The sequence below is a fragment of the Nerophis ophidion genome, linkage group LG09 (genome assembly GCF_033978795.1).
Source record: "Nerophis ophidion isolate RoL-2023_Sa linkage group LG09, RoL_Noph_v1.0, whole genome shotgun sequence".
Classification (NCBI taxonomy): domain Eukaryota; kingdom Metazoa; phylum Chordata; class Actinopteri; order Syngnathiformes; family Syngnathidae; genus Nerophis; species Nerophis ophidion.
The window spans coordinates 28,608,874-28,620,935 of record NC_084619.1 but is presented as its reverse complement, the minus strand read 5'-3'; the positions used below and the strand labels follow the sequence as shown (position 1 = coordinate 28,620,935).

At 39.3% G+C, this 12,062-nt stretch overlaps 1 protein-coding gene across 3 annotated transcripts in view; it reads right to left on the bottom strand.

The window, feature by feature from the left end:
- cdh23 (cadherin-related 23) overlaps positions 1–12,062 on the bottom strand; it is a 619,519-nt gene that overhangs the window by 180,941 nt on the left and 426,516 nt on the right. For all 3 annotated transcript variants that reach the window (XM_061910729.1, XM_061910730.1, XM_061910731.1), the window contains exons 22-23: positions 1,590–1,779; positions 1,260–1,405 (exon numbers count right to left, since the gene is read on the bottom strand). In XM_061910729.1, coding sequence (XP_061766713.1) covers positions 1,260–1,405; positions 1,590–1,779 — 336 coding nt within the window. The remainder of the gene's footprint in view (positions 1–1,259; positions 1,406–1,589; positions 1,780–12,062) is intronic.

Genomic DNA, 12,062 nt, shown 5'->3' with positions numbered 1-12,062 from the left:
GTTTATAATATTCCACCCACTTCTCGTAGCTTCGTGTACCAAAACGAAATTCGTAAACAGCACGAAACTGCATCCAAGTTTAAATACTACGGCTGAGTAAAAACAGTACAGGATGGTCCCACTAATTAGCTGTCTTTATCACACAGATGCCACACAAATGTTTATACATCTTGAAAGTTCCTTTCAATCTTCTTTCTCTCTGTTGTCTAGTATGTTGTGATAAAAATACACGAGGATAGGAAATTAACAGGTTGTCCCCACCTTGTTTCTTCGCGAGGATTATGAGACATTCTCCACCTCAATGGGAATATACGAACATCCTAGCAGTCGGCATCCTAATGACAGCAGACCTTATAGAGTAAGTAATGTTTTTTCATGTTTGTTGGCTTTCATGAAGTCTATAGTGAGTAATAATCAGTGATGAAAAAAAAGCAAACGCTGTGATGCGTTTTTTAAATTAATGTGCCGCAAATTCTAAAAATGATCAAAATACGTACAAATTAAATGTTATTATAAACGTATTTGTTACTTCATTACACATTGATTGATTAATTGAGACTTTTATTAGTAGATTGCACAGTACTGTATATATTCTGTACAATTGACCACTAAATGGTAACACCCAAATAAGTTTTTCAACTTGTTTAAATAGGGATCCATGTTAATCAGTACATATACCTAAATAAACCCTAGTGGAGGTGTTTGGATGTTTTTTTCTGGGCTCTAAAGGCAGAATTTAACGTCTCCTATGGGCTCCATTGTAAGCAGACTTTTGATCAAATTTATTTAATATTTAGAATGCAATAAAAAAAAAGCCTTTCGTCGTCATCCATCCATCCATTTCCTACCGCTTGTCCCTTTCGGGGTCGCGGGTGGTGCTGGAGCCTATCTCAGCTGCATTCGGGCGGTAGGCGGGGTACACCCTGGACAAGTTGCCACCTCGTCACAGGGCCAACACAGATGGACAACATTCACACTCACATTCACACACTAGGGCCAAATAGTGTTGCCAATCAACCTATCCTCAGGTGCATTGTGAACAACTGGCAAAATTCCCCCCCAAAAAGTGGAGTTCTCCTTTGAAACCTCTGCCTTGTTTTTAATGAATACATAGGCCTACTACGTTACTGTATTTTCATTATGGTGGTAATCGGACAGCCAAGGTTGTTGTGAGGTGGTTATTGGTAGAAAATAATAAAATAAAAATAAACGTTGGAGAACCACTGCCTTAAGAAAAAAGTTTGGAGTCTGACATGTACCTTAAACACTGATGATCCCACCGGGAGTCCTTCTGGTACTTCAGCCACAAATGGCAGGTTGACAAAGGCAGGGTCGTTGTCATTGAGGTCGAGCAGGTTGACAAATACTGTGGCGCTGGCTGATGTACGCAGTGGAGGTGTACCTCCTACAGAGGGTGCCAGAGAGACACATAAGGCACACATTCTGTTGCCAAGGGAATTTATAGGCAACAATAAAAAGTTTCATGGTCAACATAAAACTTAAGGACGAGGGCTTGGAAATAGAGACTAATCCCCGAGAAATGAAAGCACTCCGCAGAATATAATATGAAGTCAGTGACGAGCGCTCACGGTCTGCAGCTGAGATGATGATGGTCCTCATAAGCATTGTGTCCCTGGGATTAGAGCTCTCCCTGTCTAGGGTTACTCCGCTGGTGCGAATCTTCCCAGTGTTGCTGTTTATGGTGTAGAATGGGTTCTCGGAACTGATGCTGTACACCACAGTGCCGTTCTTCCCGTTGTCAGGGTCCACTGCCAGCACCTGGGAGACGTCAGAGGTGACAGAGACATGGTTCTTTGAGTGGCCCTCAAAAGCAAGCATGTTTTCCTCCACAAGGTTTATCATTAGCGCAATCTCACTCAGGTTTAATGGCACGTCTTAATAAAAGTGTGCTTAACAAGTGGGAATTAATAGGAGAGAGGATAGAGAGTGTCAGATGACGAGAGGGGGGGAATGATAATGTGAGTGCATCCCCCACCTCACCTTCACACACGCCGACTGCTCTCTGCACAGCACTCGCTAATAAGAAAAATGATTACGTCTCTTTAGGTGATCTCGTTGATGAATGCATTAGATGGGGAGCCCGGCTTAAACATTTGCTGGTTTTTAAAGAGCTGTTCAATTATTCAATGTGCCGACTAAAAACGACGGAAAATGGTTAATTGGTCATTGGAGGAACAGAGGTTTTTTTTAGGTATTGAATTATTAAGACGGCATGGTAAGCAAGCAACTTTGAGGCTTATTGATAAGCAAGCACTAACAAAAGCGGAAGTGACAGGAGAGGTGAGGAAGTGTGTAGCAGTCAGTCCAATTAATCAATTCCATAAGAAGATGGTGAGCTATAATATTAGGTATTTTAAGGCACTGTAAAGTGTTGTTAAGATGCCCAATATGTGAGTGTAGATGATCAATGCCACTCCTTACTATATTCACATCACATACTGTGCGAGGGCACCATAATCCGTGGGAGGACCCTTTTGGTGTGAAAAAGCACATGTAAAATGTCAATTAATAAACGCCAGGGTGGTTCATATGAAATGCTACTGTAAACTAGATGAGGCAATTCCTCAAGGAATTGCGTGTGAATGCTCCAATGCTGAAATTGAACTGAAATCCTGACAATATGTAGTATGAATGTAAGAATAGTTTGAATGTTGGAATGGTAGGAATATTGAAGAGTTTGAATTTCCAGGAAAAACGGAATTTGGTTTCGGAACTTGGGAAAGTTTTATTTTGAAATGTCCAGGGAAAAAAAAGGTGAATGTTCTGAATGACGGTTGGTGTTGGATTTTTTCATATCTGTCGATAAATGTTGAAGTAGTAACATTTTTATTTGAGATTTGGTGTCTTGTAATTTCGGGAAAACCGAGAATTTTTCCAGTTTGAAAAACAAATTAGTTTTTGTCCTGATTAAGAGCAATGTTTTGATGGTGGAACGGTTGAAGCGGGTTGAAAAATGTCATAGGAGTCGTCGACAGAAGAAAGGGTGAAAAAATAAATTGAAAAAAACGTGTGTGTGGGGGTGGGTGGCCGGCGGGCCTGCAGAGACTCGGGAAGTGTCAGGACCGGCCTCGAGATTAGTGGCAGGTGTGTAGATGACACAGCTGTGAGTGTTTGTCTGATCACCTGTCGCTCTGTTAAAGGCAGCAGTCGGGAAGGAGAGGGGTGTTGTTGGTGAATGGCAGAGCACGCCGCAAAAGACAGAGAAACCATTTGTGTGCTCAGGTGGTGAAATAGCGAGCACGAGCATGAGCGAAAGCGAGTGAATTAATTGGACACGGCTGGAAAGGACAACAAAGACAGTTTTTAAAAAAAATAAAACTTTGTTTGAAGCCCTGAACGCTGCTGTCATGTCCGTGGTTGGTGGTCAGAAGAACCCGTTGAAACCAGACTTTCACAACGTGATTTCTGGAAATTCCTGGAATTTTTTTTATCTTGGAAAATGATAGGATGAGTCCAGGATGAGTGGAATGTGTTGAAGGTGGAATGGTTTGAATCATTTAAAAATTCTGGAAAAGGTGGAAGTTTGAAAAATGGCCAATTCATTTTGAATGAAAAAATGTCCCAGAAAACCTGGAATTCTGGAAAATCTGTGAATTTTTGGAATTTGTCAAGGGAAATTTTATTCCCGAACAGGCTGAATAGTGGCTTCACGGTGGCAGAGGGGTTAGTGCGTCTGCCTCACAATACGAAGTTCCTGCAGTCCTGGGTTCAAATCCAGGCTCGGGATCTTTCTGTGTGGAGTTTGCATGTTCTCCCCGTGAATGCGTGGGTTCCCTCCGGGTACTCCGGCTTCCTCCCACCTCCAAAAACATGCACCTGGGGATAGGTTCATTGGTAACACTAAATTGGCCCTAGTGTTTGAATGTGAGTGTGAATGTTGTCTGTCTATTTGTGTTAGCCCTGCGATGAGGTGGCTACTTGTCCAGGATGTATTCCGCCTTCCGCCCGATTGTAGCTGAGATAGGCGCCAGCGCCCCCCGCGACCCCAAAGGGAATAAGCGGTAGAAAATGGATGGAGGCTGAATAGTTTCAAGTTGGAACTGTTTGAATCGGATGAAAAACATGAAAGGTAGAGCGTGCAAAAATCTGGAGAAGAAGATAAAGAAAAATAAGTTTAATAAATAGATACATTTTGGTGTAGAAAACATGCAATTGTGTGTATGCTTTGGAGCATTCACACAATTTATTCATGCTCATGCTCCATCACTCACTATATCGCACTTGAAATATTGCAGCTTCAATACATCCATCCATCCAACAATTTTCTACCGCTTGTCCCTTTCGGGTTTGCGGGGGGTGTTGGAGCCTATCTAAGCTGCATTCGACCGGATAGGCAGGGTACGCCCTGGACAAGTCGCCAATACATTGCGGGTTTAAACATATATGCAATCTGAAAAATATATATATTCTACATCCATCCATTTTACTACCGCTTGTCCCTTTTGGGGTGACGAGGGGTGCTGGAGCCTATCCCAGTTGCATCTGGGCGGTAGGCGGGGTATACCCTGCACACGTCGCCACCTCATCGCAGGGCCAACACAGATAGACAGACAACATTCACACTCACATTCACACACTAGGGCCAATTTAGTGTTGCCAATCAACCTATCCCCAGGTGCATGTCTTTGAAGGTAGGAGGGAGCTGGAGAACCCGGCGGGGACCCCCGCAGTCATGGGGAGAACATGCAAACTCCACACAGAAAGATCCCGAGCACAGGATCGAATCTTTTTCAAAATTAAGTGTTTAATTAGTTTTTTTTTATTCATCATATGTATTACAGTTCAGTATTTGATTAGCTATTATAGTACTGTGTTGTGCCAGTCAATAAAGATATTCCCCAAGACAGACACACTATTCCAGGTGAAGGGTTACGCTGCCAAGAACAACACTTATAAACACCAATCTTGGCGTTACTCTATCTTTACTGCCACAATCTCAAGTTGACTACATTTTGGCAGAACAACATTTTAGTCGGCCCCGCGCTAAGGTGGCGACTTGTCCAGGGTGTACGCCGTCTTGCGCCCGATTGTAGCTGAGATACGCACCAGCGCCCCCCGTGACCACCAAAGGGAATATGCGGAATAAAATGGATGGATGGATGGAACATTTTAGTCATTAGGTTTTGAAAATAATTATGCAATTTGGTATTCTTATATTTACACCTATGTGTTTATTTCCGTACCTGACAGTTTAGGCTAGGATGGTACACCCCCTTGTCCTGGTTCACAGTCTTGGCGGCGCGCCTCCTCATCTTGATGGAATCAGGCGTGCTTCCGAAACGGGAACCAGAATGTGAACCGGGACAAGAGGGCGTACCACCTTTCCCACACCTGGGACATAGTCCTGAGGATGTCGGACTGCAGATGGCGCTGTCAGCCAGGTACTACAAGCAGGAAGACAGCACCAAAAACTGTTTGAATCAGCAGACCAGAGACGTCACAGCAACATCACGTCACAACCTCTGAGGAAGGCAACAGTTGTAGCCAAAACAGTCAGGTACGGAAATACACAGTCCGGCTATAAGAATAACAAACTGCAGAACAACATTTTGATGGACTTCATTTTCGATATTGGTGAGACTTAGACGAGAGCAATTTCAAGAGGCAAGACATGAGACGGACCAGACTCGATGTGACCCAGAGCGCCATTTTTGCTAACAAGACTGCTATGAGCTAACAGCAGTCTCATCTGGGCAATGCAACGTGTAAAACAGGGGTCACCAACGCGGTGCCCGCGGGCACCAGGTAGCCCGTCAGGACCAGATGAGTCGCCCGCTGGCCTGTTCTAAAAATAGCTCAAATAGCAGCACTTACCAGTGAGCTGCCTCTATTTTTTAAATTGTATTTATTTACTAGCAAGCTGGTCTCGCTTTGCTCGACATTTTTAATTCTAAGAGAGACAAAACTCAAATAGAATTTGAAAATCCAAGAAAATATTTTAAAGACTTGGTCTTCACTTGTTTAAATAAATTCTTTTATTTTTTTACTTTGCTTCTTATAACTTTCAGAAACACAATTTTAGAGTAAAAATACAACCTTAAAATGTTTTAAACACATATACTTATTTTACCTTTTAAATTCCTTCCTCTTCTTTCCTGACAATTTAAATCAATGTTCAAGTAAATTTATTTTTCTTATTGTAAAGAATAATACATACATTTTAATTTAATTCTTCATTTTAGCTTCTGTTTTTTTGACGAAGAATATTTGTGAAATATTTCTTCAAACTTATGATTAAAATTCAAAACAATTATTCTGGCAAATCTAGAAAATCTGTATAATCAAATTTAAATCTTATTTCAAAGTATTTTGAATTTCTTTTAAAATTTTTGTTCTGGAAAATCTAGAAGAAATAATGATTTGTCTTTGTTAGAAATATAGCTTGGTCCAATTTGTTATATATTCTAACAAAGTGCAGATTTGATTTTAACCTATTTAAAACATGTCATCAAAAATATATATTTATTGTGAGAAATCATTAAGATGATCAGTGTTTCCACAAAGATAAATATAAATAATTATTAATAATAACATAGAGTTAAAGGTAAATTGAGCAAATTGGCTATTTCTGGCAATTTATTTAAGTGTGTATCAAACTGGTAGCCCATCGCATTAATCAGTACCCAAGAAGTAACTGTTGGATTCAAAAAGGTTGGTGACCCCTGGTGTAGAGGAAGTTGTCAAGATGCACTTTAACTTTGACATCAATTTGACATGAGCTATGTGGACTGATTAACAAGACGGGATGCTAAGAACAAAGCCAAATATCGTAGCTGCGACTGTTGACCAAGTTTTCGCAGAAAGCCGAGTTCTAACCTTGGTGAGCTAACCAGGATAGGACAAAGTATTTTTACGTAGTGGCCGTGTTGTAGTAGCCGGGTGACTGCCATAGCAGTGGCGCTTGGAGGATCCTCTGGGCTACCGGTGAGTACTGTAATCTACAGTAGAACTGTAGATTGTAGGCTATTGTAGGCTACTGTAGGCTACTATTGTGGGTGTAAATGTGACTATATGGATGTTTAGAGGGCTTTAATAATGTAACAAAAATGTATTTAGAAGGTCTTTTTTCACTTTTTTCTGCTCTAAATATGAACATATTTGATGTAAAATGGTAATCCTACTTTGCTGGAATTAGGTTACCACAGTTATTTCTGGTACCAATTACCGCTATAAACGAGGGACAGCTTTAATGGCATATTTCTCCACCTATTTCCATTGTTGCCCGTGGCGCACTATGTTTGAGCTAATCTGGTGAATAAGTAGACTCAGATTCAAAAACTGGTCGGAGATGTGCCAGGAATACTGTATATCTCTATTAATTAAAAAACTGTAAAAGTAGTTTCACATGAATAAAGACGCCTGATATTTTTTTAATATGTATTTGGGGGGCCGCGACCCCGAAAGGGAATAAGCGGTAGAAAATGGATGGATGGATGGATGTATTTGGGGGTTCAAAATCCAATTCTGCTTGTATAGCCTATAGCCATATCGACATCTCTGCTGTGATGTAACAATATGAAAATATCACGGTTATTGAGAACAACAATTTCATGATTGTAATCATTATCACCCTATAGTTGAATGTGCTGGAAAAGTACTAATAGACACATTGAAATAGTTCAACCAAAATAACAACAAATAAAATACTGTACACACTTTTTAGGCAGAAAAAAAATGAAATTTTATTCTGGCTTCTTCAAGAGGAACTGCAGTTGTTTTTTTTGGAATTTCGCATATCGTTCACGATCATTATTAAAAACATGACGAGGGATGATTTTTTTTAAAGCATTCTAACTCATAAATTAACTTAAATAAAAGTCAGTCTACATCAGAGCGAATGAGAGGTTGTCTATTCCGCCCATAAAACCCAATAAAAAAAACACCCCAAAAGCTGCATAAATACGCCATTTACATTTTGTGACTTAAATATCAACCAAGTATTAGTGATATTCTTAATATAAGCAGTACAGCAGACAAACTGTTTAAAGTGGCGCCGTGATAATGAGCTTGCGTGCCAATGTTGACAAAATTGACTATTCAGCTGCTTCCTCGCTCCCACGTTTGTGGAAGATTATTGTAGATCATAAATCATGCCTCTCACCTGGATAGTAGAAGGACGAGGATGTAATATGACAAATTGGTACACTTTGACAGCCAATTTATACCCGGGAATGACGAGAATGACACGAAAAGATGCTTGGTTCCACCCCCCTTTACTTTGCAAGGATTATGAGTTATGCTTTATCTAAATGGGAATATATGAACATTTTAGCAGTCAGCATTGTAATTCAGAAGACATTGTACAGTAAGTGATGTTATGTTATGTTAGCTGGCTTTCAGGAAGTCTGTAGCGAGTAGAAATCAGTGAGTCATTTTTTTTAATTAATGCGCCACCTATTCTTAGAATAATCAAATAGGTCATTATTAAATGCTATTAAAGTGCCTGTTACTATGTTACATATATACTTACATCATGTGTATAAAACCTTAATGGAGGTGTTTGAATGTATTTTAAGGTCTTTATAGACAGAATAGAGCGGCTCCCATATGCTCTATTGCAGGGGTGTCAAACTCAAATACAGAGTGGGCCAAAATTCTAAACTGAACAAAGCCGCGGGCCAAAGTTGAACAACTTTAATAGGGACCCAAACAAGTTTTGCATTGAATATTGAACCAGCAAGAATTATATAACTTTATAGTGACATGCAAAATCGAGTTTTGTTGGTAGCGGGGGTGTATATTGTAGCGTCCCGGAAGAGTTAGTGCTGCAAGGGTTACGGGTATTTGTCCTGTTGTGTTTATGTTGTGTTTCGGTGCTCATGTTGTGTTACGGCACTGAAATTCGGGATTCTCCTGTAAAAATTGTGAGGGTTGGCAAGTATGAGAATTATAGTTGAATGCGGTGACACAGCGGCACCGCCACTGTAAAACACCGGCAGGCCAGCTCTAATGTTAATTTATTGTTGCCTCAAGGGCCAAATTAAATTACACGGTGGACCAAATTTAGCCCGCGGGCCAGAGTTTGACACCCATGTTCTATTGTAAGCAGACTTTTGATTGCATTTATTTAAGATTTAGAATACATAAAAAAATACATCTGTCTTTCATAATGATTGTGAACAATGATTTTTAGATTATAAAGCTAACAATTCTAATTTATGTGACGTCTCGCAAGTTCAGTTCCTATCGGTGTCATTTTCCTCTGAGTATAGATAGATAACTAGGTGCTAAAAAAGCACAATTTATAGGGTCAATCTGCACTATTGAATATATTAGTTGTTCAGAAAGGAATGTGTTTGTACAAGTTTAAGTTGGAGTATGTTGTTTATAAAACTATTAATGTCTCTTGTATTGAAGGGAAGTGAAGTGCATTATATTTATATAGCGCTTTTCTCTCGTGACTCAAAGCGCTTTACATAGTGAAACCCAATATCTAAGTTACATTTTGTTGAACCAGGGTGGGTGGTACTGTCAGCAGGTGGGTCAAGTGTCTTGCCCAAGGACACAACGGCAGTGACTAGTTTGGCAGAAGTGGGGATTGAACCTGGAACCCACTAGTTGCTGGCACGGCCACACTACCAACCTAGCTATGCGGCCCCCATATTCAAGTTAGCATTTAAGCTAGCTAGCGAGCTAGCACTAGCCGATCCGTGAGTTCATCAAAGTGCAGATATAAGTTATTTTACTATTAACCGTATGCAGTGTATCATTAATACAGTTAATTGTTGGAGACAGAACTCAAAATTAATATGCTGTAATGTTTGGAACACTACAAATCGTAGGTTTCTCCCATTAATCTTTCAAACTCACAACATTATTGAGGCCAATTGCAGGACATTAAACAACCACAGAGAACAGGCCGGAGGAAGAATACTCTCTAAAGTCCATGTTTGAGTCACACTGAAACCATGTCTCGGTTGCTGTTTATGCAAGACGGTAGCTCACTTTCCTGCCTTGCAGATGAATAATTTGCAAAGCGTATGACCTCAGGCTACATTTTAATTAGCAGTCGGACTCCCTTAATTACACTCAGTGACGCCTCTTTAATTAATGAATGATACGAGCTTAATTTCCAACAGCACGCAGCCAAAGACACCAGCAGGACAATGAGTGAGTTTGAAGGTAATATTCGAGCATTTACTTTTTGATGACCTACACGGTTATGGCGCTTACTCTATCTAGTAAGGGAAGTAGTTTGTGTTGTATATGTACTGTGTGTTGTTTAATATGTTTAAATTACCTTGTATATTTAAAAAAAATGTTAAATACCGTATTTTCCGAACAATAGGGCGCACTGGATTATAAGGCGCACTGCCGATGAATGGTCTATTTTTGATATTTTATCACATACTAAACGCACCAGATAATAGGACGCATTAAAGGAGTCATATTATAATTACTTTTTTCTAATTTGAAAACACTTCATTGTGGTCTACATAACATGTAATGGTGGTTCTTTGGTCAAAATGTTGCATAGATTATGTTTTACAGACCATCTTCAAGACATTTTCCGACAGTCGCTTCCGGATGCGGCGTTTTGTGGGCGGTTACATCTACTTGAGTAACTTTTGGGATAAATTGTACTTCTAAGAGTAGTTTTCATGCAACATACTTTTACTTTTGCTTGAGTATATTTATAGAGAAGAAACGCTACTTTTACTCCGCTCCATTTATCTACAATCAGCTCGTTACTCGCTACTTTTTTTTATCGATCTGTTAATGTACGCTTTGTTTGTTTTGATTTTGTCGGACACGCATTCAAAGTAGGAACTACGCATGCCTGTGTTTCACCAATCAAATGCAGTCACTGGTGACGTTGGACCAATCAAACAAAACTAGGCGGTCACGTGACCGTCATACGTCGAATCCGACCTAGAAGACTTGAAAAACTTATTAGGGTGTTACCATTTAGTGGTCAATTATACGGAATATGTACTGTACTGTGCAATCTACTAATAAAAGTTTCAATCAATCAAATGTGTAAAGGAAAAAAGACACTTTTTATTTCAACCGTACACCCCGTCAAAAGCCTAAAGACTGATCGCACAGTTCCTGTCTTCACAATAAAAGTGCCGCTCCATCGCGCCTGCGCTAACAAAATAAAAGTCTCCGAAAGCCAGCGCAAACAAGCGAGCAAGCTACGGAGTTTGCCGCCAATGTATTTCATGTAAAGTGTACAAAAACGAATATGAAAGCTGGACAAATAAGATGCCAAAAACCAACGACTTTCATGTGGTATTAGACAGAAAAGAGGAACTTTTTTTCTCCTCAATTTGAAAAAGTGGACATTATCAGCACTATACTGTCTGATTCCAATCAATACAAGTCATCAGAATCAGGTAATACACCAACTTATATTTTTGTCTTCATGAAAGATAGGAATCTATATGTTAAACATGCATGTATATTCATTAAAACACCTTTAACATGTCAACAAAAACGGCAAAATAAATAACTATAAATTATATACTGTATATATATATATATATATATATATACATATATATGTGATATGTGTGTATATGTATATATGAGGTAGATCACCTCGACTTGGTCATTTATTAAGCAATTGATTAATGTTGAAAAACTTATTGGGGTGTTACCATTTAGTGGTCAATTGTACAGAATATGTACTGTACTGTGCAATCTACTAATACAAGTTTCAATCGATGAATGCCTACTGAGCCTATGGTGCTGTTAAGTTATTGTGGCTCAATTTGCCTTAATTTTTTTTATTTTAATGTATTATTATTTAATATATATTATTGTTTTAGTTGCTTAAGAGATATTCCTGGCTATAAATTTGCTCATTGCTATTTTTATGTTTTTGTGCATTATTTGTTGCCGTAATCAGGTTACTCATCAGTTACTCAGTACTTGAGTAGTTTTTTTCAGAACATACTTTTTACTTTTACTCAAGTAAATATTTGGGTGACTACTTCTTACTTTTACTTGAGTAATAAATCTCTAAAGTAACAGTACTCTTACTTGAGTACAGTTTCTGGCTACTCTACCCAACTCTGTATTTCCGTTGCTACTAG